The sequence below is a fragment of the Narcine bancroftii genome, chromosome 3, assembly GCF_036971445.1.
Source record: "Narcine bancroftii isolate sNarBan1 chromosome 3, sNarBan1.hap1, whole genome shotgun sequence".
NCBI lineage: Eukaryota > Metazoa > Chordata > Chondrichthyes > Torpediniformes > Narcinidae > Narcine > Narcine bancroftii.
In genome coordinates this window covers 221053414-221066365 of record NC_091471.1, presented here as the reverse complement: position 1 = coordinate 221066365, position 12952 = coordinate 221053414, and the positions used below count along the sequence as shown (strand labels likewise).

The 12952-nt window shown below is 49.3% G+C and overlaps 1 protein-coding gene and 1 long non-coding RNA gene across 3 annotated transcripts in view; one reads left to right on the top strand and one right to left on the bottom strand.

The window, feature by feature from the left end:
* LOC138758161 (uncharacterized) overlaps nucleotides 1-2710 on the bottom strand; it is a 30650-nt gene extending 27940 nt beyond the window's left edge. For both annotated transcript variants that reach the window (XR_011354179.1, XR_011354180.1), the window contains exon 1: nucleotides 2638-2710. This is a non-coding gene — a long non-coding RNA (uncharacterized lncRNA). The remainder of the gene's footprint in view (nucleotides 1-2637) is intronic.
* Nucleotides 2711-2760: 50 nt separating this feature from the next.
* Nucleotides 2761-12952, top strand: part of mnd1 (meiotic nuclear divisions 1 homolog (S. cerevisiae)) — a 75232-nt gene continuing 65040 nt past the window's right edge. The window contains exon 1 of the mRNA XM_069922887.1: nucleotides 2761-2861. Within this exon, the coding sequence (XP_069778988.1) occupies nucleotides 2859-2861 (3 nt within the window). The 5' untranslated portion in view covers nucleotides 2761-2858. The remainder of the gene's footprint in view (nucleotides 2862-12952) is intronic.

The window sequence follows — 12952 nt, the reverse complement described above, 5'->3', positions numbered from 1 at the left end:
ATTCAAAGCCCTTGTGGTCCACACAAGAGGAGATGGCTGGCTGTGTGGTGTTTCACCTGAGATAAGGGAAACAGAAAGGAAACTCTGGGGTGACCTGAAAGAAAGAGGTTATCATCTGGAAAACCCTGACGGGGCAAGTTTCTTCGGCAAGACACTGAAGTGGCTGATCGGAAGGAATCAGCTTGTGTCCAACAAACAACAGATCTCTCTCTGTAAACTGACAAGAACCTTCCTGAGTGGTAACCATTTATCTTTCAAGCACCAAAGCCTGGCGAAGATTCATAAATGTTAAATTCTGTACACAATATAAGAATTGTCTGATACTGGTGAACTTGGAGGAGTGAGAAGAGATTGGACTGTGAATCAAAGAACTTTTCTGAACTTATACACACACTACATACACGTGCACTTAAAATTAGAAGGGGGTTAAGTAATATTAATAAGTTAAGAGTTTAAGAGAGGGTAGGATATGATAGGTGGAGGGGGGAGGATTGCAGGAAGGGGGAGGAGGAGTCTAGGCTTGGTGGAGAAGCCCCTTTCACACTTGCATCCCAGTAAATCAGCCATTCAGTGTCCCGGGATAGGAGTGGGGGTTTGGCCTTTTCACACTAGACCACATCTCTTTTCTTTTCTTTTCTTTCTTTGGCTTGGCTTCGCGGACGAAGATTTATGGAGGGGGTAAAAAAGTCCACGTCAGCTGCAGGCTCGTTTGTGGCTGACCAGTCCGATGCGGGACAGGCAGACACGATTGCAGCGGTTGCAAGGGAAAATTGGTTGGTTGGGGTTGGGTGTTGGGTTTTTCCTCCTTTGCCTTTTGTCAGTGAGGTGGGCTCTGCGGTCTTCTTCAAAGGAGGCTGCTGCCCGCCAAACTGTGAGGCGCCAAGATGCACGGTTTGAGGCGTTATCAGCCCACTGGCGGTGGTCAATGTGGCAGGCACCAAGAGATTTCTTTAGGCAGTCCTTGTACCTTTTCTTTGGTGCACCTCTGTCACGGTGGCCAGTGGAGAGCTCGCCATATAATACGATCTTGGGAAGGCGATGGTCCTCCATTCTGGAGACGTGACCCATCCAGCGCAGCTGGATCTTCAGCAGCGTGGACTCGATGCTGTCGACCTCTGCCATCTCGAGTACCTCGACGTTAGGGGTGTGAGCGCTCCAATGGATGTTGAGGATGGAGCGGAGACAACGCTGGTGGAAGCGTTCTAGGAGCCGTAGGTGGTGCCGGTAGAGGACCCATGATTCGGAGCCGAACAGGAGTGTGGGTATGACAACGGCTCTGTATACGCTTATCTTTGTGAGGTTTTTCAGTTGGTTGTTTTTCCAGACTCTTTTGTGTAGTCTTCCAAAGGCGCTATTTGCCTTGGCGAGTCTGTTGTCTATCTCATTGTCGATCCTTGCATCTGATGAAATGGTGCAGCCGAGATAGGTAAACTGGTTGACCGTTTTGAATTTTGTGTGCCCGATGGAGATGTGGGGGGGCTGGTAGTCATGGTGGGGAGCTGGCTGATGGAGGACCTCAGTTTTCTTCAGGCTGACTTCCAGGCCAAACATTTTGGCAGTTTCCGCAAAGCAGGACGTCAAGCGCTGAAGAGCTGGCTCTGAATGGGCAACTAAAGCGGCATCATCTGCAAAGAGTAGTTCACGGACAAGTTTCTCTTGTGTCTTGGTGTGAGCTTGCAGGCGCCTCAGATTGAAGAGACTGCCATCCGTGCGGTACCGGATGTAAACAGCGTCTTCATTGTTGGGGTCTTTCATGGCTTGGTTCAGCATCATGCTGAAGAAGATTGAAAAGAGGGTTGGTGCGAGAACACAGCCTTGCTTCACGCCATTGTTAATGGAGAAGGGTTCAGAGAGCTCATTGCTGTATCTGACCCGACCTTGTTGGTTTTCGTGCAGTTGGATAATCATGTTGAGGAACTTTGGGGGATATTTGCCAAAGCCCTTTCCTGCTCACCGTGAGACCACATCTAACTGGGACACGAAATGCTTTCACACTTGCAAGGGTTATCCCTGGCGTTTGGTCTGTTCTCCCTTTAATAGGAAGTGCCTGCAATGCAATTGCCAGTTTCGCACTTGCCTGATCTCAACGCCGGCATTTGCAGACACCAGGGATTGTACTAGGGGAAGAGGCCGGCAATCCCTGGCGTGAGATGTCATCTTCTGACCCTGGCGTTGAGCAGATTTTGCTTTCACACTGGCCACTTTAAAGGCTGCTCGGTCGGTGTTCGCTTCCTGGGATCACTGGCCATTGTGAAAGGGGCTGGACAGGAAGTAGGAACTGGAATGACCAGTTAAGGGGCAGGAAGGCAAGCTGATTAGTGGAATGCAAGTTCATGCCCTGGGGTTGGAGGGGGCCCAGACGAAAAATGCGGATGGTCAGGGTGGGGTAGTGTAAAAGGCCACGGACAGACATGTGAGCTTGAGAGTGTGACTCAGAATTGAAATGGTTGGCTACGGCGAGGGCTCTCCTGTTCCCCCCACACCTTGATGAGACGTCGGTTCTGTAGCTTCACCCTCGCTGCAGAAAGTTTCTGCAGCATTTGAGTCAACAGAATCCTGTGTTTTTACCTCCCTTCATTATAATAATCACACGTTTTGTTATGACAACAGATCATTTCATTTCACAGGAGGACTAACCATGAACTCGCACAGCCGGCAGGGACACACACACCCGCCACTGTCCCTTCAAAGCGGGTCACCGGGCTGGGGCTCAACAACAGTGGCGCTGATTGGTCAACTCCCCCACGCGGGAAATCCACGGCCAGTCCCCATTGGCGGGTTGGCCTTGACGTTGAAGGAGCAGGAGGCGCGAATCGCTGCGGAGTCGTTTGAGACGCGGTTGTTGCCGCCGCGGGACTATGGTGAGAGTGTGGCTTCCGGACACGGCGGGGTCGGGGCAGGGGGCACGGGGGCCCTTTGGTGCTCGATCCATGTTAGCTTTTTGCAAACTCCGCCCTATGAATCCACTCTAAAATGCTGTCGCCTACTTTACAAATAAAAAAACCCGTTTATTTGAGGCTGGGTCGCCTGCCGAAAGTGCACGGGCTGCGGGCCGACTTGCTCGATGTCCGCAATAACCCGTGAACTGTTCCTGCGGGCATTAGCGTTCAGTTTCTGGCTGGGCCCCCTACAAATCGGTGGGTGAGTCGCCGAATGAGGAATCAGGCCCACTGCCCCCTCTCCACCCTCCTCTCCACCCTCCCCTCCCTCCTCTCCTCTCCCCTCCCCTCTCTCCCCTCCCCTCCCCTCTCTCCCCTCCCCTCCCCTCTCTCCCCTCCCCTCCTCCCCTCTCTCCCCTCCCCTCCTCCCCTCTCTCTCCTCCCCTCTCTCCCCTCTCTCCCCTCTCTCCCCTCTCCCCCTCTCCCCTCCCCCTCTCCCCCTCCCCTCTCCCCCTCCCCTCTCTCCCCTCCCCTCCTTCCCCTCTCTCCCCCCCCTCTCTCCCTCCCCTCCCTCCCCTCCCCTCCCCTCCCCTCCTCCCCTCCCCTCCCTCCCCTCCCTCCCCTCCCCTCCCTCCCCTCCCTCCTCCCCTCCCCCCTCCCTCCCCTCCCTCCCCTCCCCTCCCTCCCCTCCCCTCCCTCCCCTCCCCTCCCTCCCCCCTCCCCTCCCCCTCTCCCCTCCCCCTCTCCTCTCCCCCTCTCCCCTCCCCTCTCTCCCCTCCCCTCTCTCCCCTCCCCTCTCTCCCCTCCCCTCTCTCCCCTCCCCTCTCTCCCCTCCCCTCTCTCCCCTCCCCTCTCTCCCCTCCCCTCTCTCCCCCTCCCCTCTCCCCCTCCCCTCTCTCCCCCCTCCCCTCTCTCCCCCCTCCCCTCTCTCCCCCCTCCCCTCTCTCCCCCCTCCCCTCTCTCCCCCCTCCCCTCTCTCCCCCCTCCCCTCTCTCCCCCCTCCCCTCTCTCCCCCCTCCCCTCTCTCCCCCCTCCCCTCTCTCCCCCCTCCCCTCTCTCCCCCCTCCCCTCTCTCCCCCCTCCCCTCTCTCCCCCCTCCCCTCTCTCCCCCCTCCCCTCTCTCCCCCCTCCCCTCTCTCCCCCCTCCCCTCTCTCCCCCCTCCCCTCTCTCCCCCCTCCCCTCTCTCCCCCCTCCCCTCTCTCCCCCCTCCCCTCTCTCCCCCCTCCCCTCTCTCCCCCCTCCCCTCTCTCCCCCTCCCCTCTCTCCCCCCTCCCCTCTCTCCCCCCTCCCCTCTCTCCACCCTCCCCTCTCTCCCCCCTCCCCTCTCTCCCCCCTCCCCTCTCTCCCCCCTCCCCTCTCTCCCCCCTCCCCTCTCTCCCCCCTCCCCTCTCTCCCCCCTCCCCTCTCTCCCCCCTCCCCTCTCTCCCCCCTCCCCTCTCTCCCCCCTCCCCTCTCTCCCCCCTCCCCTCTCTCCCCCCTCCCCTCTCTCCCCCCTCCCCTCTCTCCCCCTCCCCTCTCTCCCCCCTCCCCTCCTCCCTCTTACCCCATCCACCCTCAACATCAGGGTTTCCCAGACTGTCTTTCCACTCACATCCCACTTTAAGTAATCCCTATGCCTTCAGTGCTCTGTGATTAGTAAGGGATTGCTTTAGGTGGTGTCTGAGTGGGAAGAGAAGGTTGCAAATCACTGCTCTGGACCCATTTGTTACTGAACTATTTTGCTTGGGAAAAATTGCCCTTGTCCCACTTCCTTTGGAGTTGTGAAAACTGGTTTTCAAACTTTTTCTTTCCACCCACTTTTTATTTCTACCCTAAAGCAATCCCTTACTAACCACAGAGCACCTATGGCATAGGGATTGCTTAAAGTGGTATATGAGTGGAAAGGCTGAGAACCACTGCTCTGGACCCAATTGTGACTGAAATATTTTGCTTGAGAAAAATTGTCAGTGGCCATGAGGTACGCAGAGGGACCTGGGGGTTATGGTACAGAGTTCATTGAAGGTATGCTGGCCTACATAAATCATAGTATAGAGCAGGGGTGTCAAACTCAAATTCACGGAGGGCCAAAATTAAAAACTTGGACTAAGTCAAGGGCCGAACTAAATATTTATTGAAAATTTTCAAAAACACCTGCATGTTTTCTCTTTCAACATATGTAATGTTAAACTTTTTCTTATTAAAATAAATGTTTAATAATAGTTTTGGATAAACTTCAGAAGCATTAACAAATGAGAAATAAAATATTCAATAAATAATATTTTTCTATAGAGGATTTGTCAAATGTTGCTAGTGTGCTGTCGAATAGTAAAATCTGAGGGCTATTGAGAATGTGGGAGAATAACATGATTCCTGAAACAATCAAATGGGTGACTGATTGTGGGCATGAACTCTAGCAGGGTTATTTGCCATGCCCTTTTTCCATTGGTACAGATATCCTTTGGTTTACACACTTTTCAAGTTTTATGCCTAATGAGCTTGTATCCAGGTGCAGGACCATTTTTAACCAGGAATATATTTATCACTGTGACATGAAACTATTGGAAGATCGTTTTATCCTGAGATTAAAGTTCATAATACTTACTAAGGCCTGTGTGCGGGAGGGCGGGGTTTGCGGGCGATCGGGTTGGACAACGACAGTGCGGGGGCATCGGCTCTCGCTGCAGGACGGCATCTCGGCGGATCAGCGGCCCCGTCACCGTGAGCCGCGGGTCGGCCTGCGGCAGGGAGGGGGAGTGGGCAACGGTCCTGGCGAGGTCAGGCCCGAGGCCTCCGGTTCCGGGCGCTGGGAAGCGGCCTTGGCTCCCCCTGACACTGGCCAGGCCCCAAAACCAGAGTCCACGGTGAGACCCTGCAACGTTAACAGAGGAGGTGGGGGCGATTAGCGGGTGACACCAATGCATTCTGGGATTTGTTGTATTACTGTGCATGCGCTATACTGGCGCGGTGGCCAGTGGGCCACCTCTAATATATTTTTGAAATGATCTTGCGGGCCAAATATAATTATATCGCGGGCCAAATTTGGCCCGCGGGCCAGAGTTTGACATGTGTGGTATGGAGTATAGGAGCTGGGAAGTGATACTGCGGCTGTTTAATGCATTGGTGAGGCCAGGTTTGGAGTATTGTCTTCAGTTCTGGTCGCCAAATTATAGAAAGGATGTAGATAAGGTGTTGATGGTACAGAGAAGATTTACAAGGAAGTTGCCTGGATTACAGGGAGAGATTAAGGAGACTGGGACTTTATTCACTGGAATGTACATGGTTTGAGAGGGGATTTGATAGAGGTATTTAAAATTATGAGGGGAATAGATAGACTAGATGTAAATAGACTCCCCTGAGGGCAGGGAGGTTGGAACAAGAGGGGATAAGTTAAAGTTAAGGGGGCAAAACTTTAGGAGAAATGTTAGAGGATGCTTCTTCACTCAGAGAGTGGTGGCAGAATGGAATGATCTTCCAGAGGAGATAGTTGTGGCAGGGTCCCTTCTGTCGTTTAAGAGAAGGTTGGATGTGTACATGGATGTGAGGGGGTTGGAGGGTTATGAGGGGGGAGCTAGTGGAGTTGTTACAGTGAACCGGTGCGTACTCGAAGGGCCAAGATGGCCTGTTTCCGCGCTGTAAATGGTTATATGGTTATTTGGAGTTCTGAAACTGCACATCATGAGTCAATTAGGGATTTAAAACAGTGGTTTTCAAACTTTTTCTATCCACTCATACCTTCAGTAATCCCTTACTAATCACAGAGGACAAATGGCATACTGAAGGTGGGATATGAGTGGGAAAAAAAAGTTGGGGGAAACCCTGCTCTGTATTAAAAAAAAAAGTTTCCCCTTAAATTCCTATTACTGTACATCTCTTCTCCTGTGACTTGCCTCCACCCGCAACCTCACCACTGAACAAATGACTGTTCATGCAATCTATTCCACTTATGATTTTGTACACCTCTAAGAACACCGTTCATCCTCCTGAGCTCCAAGGAATAATGCCCTAGCCTGCTCAAACAAATCCCACAAATCCTAGTAACAGCCTTGTAAATCTCTGCACTCTCTCCTGCTTGACAACACCTTTTCAATAGCATAGTGATCAAAACTGAACATCATGCTTTAAATGGGGCATCACCAGCATCTTATACAGCTACAACATGACCTTCCCTACTTCTATTTTTTTTTAAAAATTGAAGAAACCCGGCTGGTTTCACATCATCCATGTGAGGTAAAGATATTACCGACGTTTTGGGCCTGAGCCCTTTATCAAGGAATAAGCAAAGAACAGGAAGGTTACGGAATAAAGGCTGAAGACTTGCAGGGAGAGAAGTCCAGACCAACAAAAGTTGTTAATTGGATATGATAAGAGGAGAGGTGAGAATTGATTTTTTGGCTCTGTGAAAATAAACGGAAAAGAGAAGAGAGGGTCGGAAACAGGTGGCGGAAAGGCGACCGGGACACCTTTCAGAAAAAGCACCCCCTTCTGCCTTTTCCCCAGATCTGTCTGTCTCTTTCCTTTTCTCTCCTTTCACAGAGCCAAAATCAATTCTTGCCTCCTTATCCAATTAGGAGCTTTTGTTGGTCTCGACTGGCTGGAGTTCCTCCAGCATTTCTGTGGGTTTTTACTCCGATCAGTGTCTGAAGACTTTCGTGTTTCACTCCCAATTTCTTTTCTTGGTATTCTTATGAAAGGTGATGTGCTGAAAGCCTTTTTGACCACCCAATCTACCGGTTTTGCCACTTTCAAGGTTCAGAGCATAAATCCAGCAATATTATTTCAAAATAGGCATGGTGTGATTATAGAGGAGAACATTCAAATGGCACTGCATTTGTATGCATGTGTCTCTTGTCTTCGATGGTAAATGTACTGTTTGCCTAGGTCGTATTTGCATGAACTTAGTCCATATCCTTCTAATCCCTCCCTTTCCATGATTGTGTCCAAATATCTTTTTGAATTTCAGAATTGCGCCCATTTCTGCAGTTTTCTCTGGGGTTCATTCCAGAAATGCACCTTCCTCCGAGAGGAAAATGTTGCCACTCGGGTCTTCTTGAATCTCTCACCTGAAACCTATGGCCTCTAGTTCTAGAATTATCTGCTCTGGAAAAAGACTGAGCATTCCCTGTATTCATAACCTGAATGATTTTATAAACCTCTGTAAGAACAACCTTGAGCCTCCGAGTGTTAAGGGATTAAAGACTCAGCCTATCCAACTTCTCACTATAAACTCAAGCTCTCTGGTCTCAGCAACACCCTGCTGAATATACTCTAACCCTTCCGAACTGCACACACATGGTACTGCAATGCATTGTACAGCTGAATCACAGGGTCCCAACTTTTGTACTCACTGCCTTGTCCAGTGAAGGAAAGAATGCTAAACACCACCTTCACCACATTGTCCACTTGCCATTTACAAAGAATTTGCACCTTACCCCTCGGTCTCCAGGGCACTGCAATGTGCCATCTTCCCTGGTTTGACTTACAAAGTGCATTGTCAGAATTGAAATCTATTTGTCACTCCTTGGCTCTCCTTCCCTACTGATCTAAATGCCGTTATAAACTTAGAAACATTATTTCACTGTCCTCTACAATACCAATTTTGTTATTGGCAAATTTACTAATCAAGGTTCAAGGTTCCTTCAAATTAATGACTGCTATTCAAATTATTAATATAGATAACTCTTCTTTGGCTTGGCTTCGCGGACGAAGATTTATGGAGGGGGTAAAAAGTCCACATCAGCTGCAGGCTCGTTTGTGGCTGACAAGTCCGATGCGGGACAGGCAGACACGGTTGCAGCGGTTGCAGGGGAAAATTGGTTGGTTGGGGTTGGGTGTTGGGTTTTTCCTCCTTTGCCTTTTGTCAGTGAGGTGGGCTCTGCGGTCTTCATCAAAGGAGGTTGCTGCCCGCCAAACTGTGAGGTGCCAAGATACACGGTTTGAGGCGTTATCAGCCCACTGGCGGTGGTCAATGTGGCAGGCACCAAGAGATTTCTTTAGGCAGTCCTTGTACCTTTTCTTTGGTGCACCTCTGTCACGGTGGCCAGTGGAGAGCTCGCCATATAACACGATCTTGGGAAGGCGATGGTCCTCCATTCTGGAGACGTGACCCATCCAGCGCAGCTGGATCTTCAGCAGCGTGGACTATAGATAACTATGTTGCTATGAACCCACTGATTCCCACGGTGCTTGACGACACCTTTTCCCATCATTAGCTCCAGTCAGGATTTTATCCTTTTCTCTCAGTTCCTCAGTCTGCACTGCACCTGCTCCTGGGGCCAACATTAAACCCAAAGATGGACAAGTCTTGTAATAGAAACAACAGATGTTGCAGTTTTTATATTTTTCTCACTTAATACTGTGGGGGTAATACGATTTGGATATGATTCCACTGTGTCAGTTGGATTGGCAGTCACAGCTAAGTCCCTCCTTTGCTCTACCCTCCCCAGGCCGAGGACATGTGTTCAGATGTCTCAGAGTGCAGCAGAATTCAGTCGTCCAGATCAGATTACATGGGATCCAGTGTGAGTGAGGCAGTTCGATACAGAATTAGTTTTATAGAAGATAGGAGCAGGAGTAGGTCATTCGACCCTTCGAGCCTGCTCCGCCATTCAACGAGATCATGGCTGATCTTAAAGTTCAGTACCCCGTCCCCGCCTTCTCTCCGTGACCTTTAATACCCTTATACTGAAGAAATATATCTAATTCCCTCTTAAATATATTTAATGAACCTGCCTCTACTGCCCTCTGTGGCAATGAATTCCACAGATTCACCACCCTCTGGGTAAAGAAATTCCTCCTCATCTCGGTCCTAAATGGTTTGCCTATTATCCTCAAACCATGGCCCTGGGTTCTGGATTTTCCCATCATTGGAAACATCAATTTTCTGCCATAGAGAATATGGTAGGAGACAGAAGGACACAGTGAGGGGTTATTTAAATTAATGACGTACCCACACTCATGTTCGGCTCCAAATCATGGGTCCTCTACCGGCATCACCACCAGCGTTGTCTCCGCTCCATCCTCAACATCCATTGGAGCGCTTTCACCCCTAACGTCGAAGTACTCAAGATGGCAGAGGTCGACAGCATCGAGTCCACGCTGCTGAAGATCCAGCTGCGCTGGGTGGGTCATGTCTCCAGAATGGAGGACCATCGCCTTCCCAAGATCGTGTTATATGGCGAGCTCTCCACTGGCCACCGTGACAGAGGTGCACCAAAGAAGAGGTATAAGGACTGCCTAAAGAAATCTCTTGGTGCCTGCCACATTGACCACCGCCAGTGGGCTGATATCGCCTCAAACCGTGCATCTTGGCGCCTCACAGTTCGGCGGGCAGCAACCTCCTTTGAAGAAGACCGCAGAGCCCACCTCACTGACAAAAGACAAAGGAAACACCCAACCCCAACCAACCAGTTTCCCCTTGCAACCGTGTCTGCCTGTCCCGCATCGGACTTGTCAGCCACAAACAAGCCTGCAGCTGACGTGGACATTACCCCTCTATAAATCTTCGTCCGCGAAGCCAAGCCAAAGAAACAATTGGTGATATAAAAATGAAGAAGGTGATAATGAGATTGCAATAAGATCTAGATCAGCTGAAGAAATGGGGCATGAATGGCAAATGGGGACTTGTGAGATATTGCATTTTGGTAAATTTAATTTCATTTGTCACATCCCTGGTCCAGTGAGGGGTTCTTATTATTCGTGAGCAATTTACAACTGATAGCACTTCCATAATTTTGCTGCGTGTAAATTGATTGGGCAAAATTTAGCCGGATTAGACTTCTTGTGCATTTATAAATGTCTGCTGCTGGTGCGAATGAGGAGAGAGTGGGGAGGGGAGTCACAGCATTTCTCAACCGTGTTGTGAAAATCTCTGGACTGGGTTTAATCAAAGTTGACAAGAAAAATAATTATGGCACTGAATAACTATGTCAGGAACATGCAATGTTCAGTTTAAATAGCAGAAGGAATGCACTGTCTCCCCGCCTCCCCCTTCTAGGACCTCCTATCCCAATGAGCACCTCTTGTTCACTGCAGCGAAGTCTGCAGTGTCACAGTCATCCTATTAGCTATAACAGAACTGATGGAGATCAAATTTCCTGGGATACAGCCATAGAATATGAGAGATGACCTGCAATCAGTTCATACGGAGTCATAGAGTTGTACAACACAGAAGCAGGCCCATCATGCCAATTTATCCATGTTGACCAAGGCACCGACGTAGTGGCACAGATTTACCACAGCTTATCGACAAATAAAGAATACACTCATTAGTTTCTTTAGCACACCATGAAGTCGACTTTTTTTTAAATTCACTAGACACAACATTGCATTTTTCAACTCCCCAAACACCACCCAGCTAAACTCCTCTCACCTCATTAACTTACTGCCACACATGATCCTGACACTTTCACTCTCCTCCTTCCGACGGAGGTAAGTATGCGACAGCAACAGCCCGCCCCCCCCCCTTCACCATCCAACCTATGAAAGGAGGTAACTGATTGGAATTGTCCTGCTATGTAATGGTCCAGAGGTCTGACAGTTCGGCCTGACTTCTTAGGATAGTGATGCATGGTCCAAATAGCAAGGGTGCCACCGCTCCTCTGACCCTAGCTCCAACACAGAACATGGACTGTCGATACACGCTGGCTTCAACCTGTCAATGGAAACCATGTCAGCTTTCCCATTCCTGTCGATCACAAAAGTCTTCGCGTAGCATTATAAGACCTGAAAAGGACTATCGTAAATGGGCTGAAGTGGTTTGTGAACAGCATGGTGCTGGAGGATCACATGAGTACAATGTGTAAATCATTCGGCACATACACTGCAGGTGTCGCCTGCCATGTAGGAGTAGGTTGGAGTGATCTCGTGTTTTCTGGAAGATGATCAACATAACTAGTCAGATCATAGAACGCTGTACTTGGACTCAGATTCACAAACTTGTCTGGCAAGGTTAATGCAGTGCCATAAACTAGCTCTGCCGCTGAATGACCAAGATCTGCCTTAACGGCAGTACGCACTCCAAGGAGAACCACGGGCAAACATTTGCTCCACGTAGATGCATCACCTGCTGTTAATGCTGCCTTCAATTCCAATGGGAACACTCAATGAGGTTGTTGGTCTGCGGATGGTAAACCGTAGTGCGAATACAGGTGGTATCTAGAAGATCAGTGAGAGCTCTGAACAGTGTCAACTCGAACTGAGACCTTTGTTCCATTGTAATAGTGACAGGAACACCAAAAAAAGGAATTCATCGATCCACAAAAGCCTTAGCGACCATTTCCACAGAGATGTCAGTGATAGAAATGGCCTCCTGCCACCTGGTAGTCTAATCTTCACACGTGAGTAGTTAAATATATCCCCGAGATGACAAGTGGACCTACCAGATCAAGGTGCACATGCTGGAAATGAATCCAGAACAACAAAATTCCCCAGCTTGGAATTTGTACACCTGGAGACTTCAGAGAGTTGACACGGCAGGCAGGTCCTTACCCATAATCCAACAACCCAGGTAAAATGTTTTGTAATTAGTTTGTTTGATGCACTTGTACCAGGATGTGATAGATTGTGAAGAGACTCAAAAATCTCCCACCACATAGCTGCCAGCAAAAAGGCCTAGGCCTTCCTGTGGAAAAAAAATCGCAGACTTTAACTTTTCACCTCTTGACCACCTGCAGCAAACTGCAATATCAGAGAAATCCCATTAGCTATGACAGAATTGATGGAAATCAAGTTATTCTTCAGCCATGATACGAAGATAGAAGATGAAAGATGCCCTGCAATAAATCCATATGGAGTCATAGTGCACCAAGGAAACAGGCCCATCCAGCTAATTTGCCCATGTTTTTTTTTAATTATTTCTCACACTGTGAACCATACCAACCAAAATATGTACAAATGTTTCTCATTAAATATACACAGTGACATTTTCCCCCCCTTCCCTCCCTCTCCCCTTCCACCCCCTACAAAACCAATAAATATTCAACATATACAATAAAACAATGTCTTCACACAAGGGAAAAACAAACAAGAAAAATGTGTCATCTATTTTAGGGAATGGAGATTCAAGGCAAGCTATCTCTGTTATGTTCCATGTATG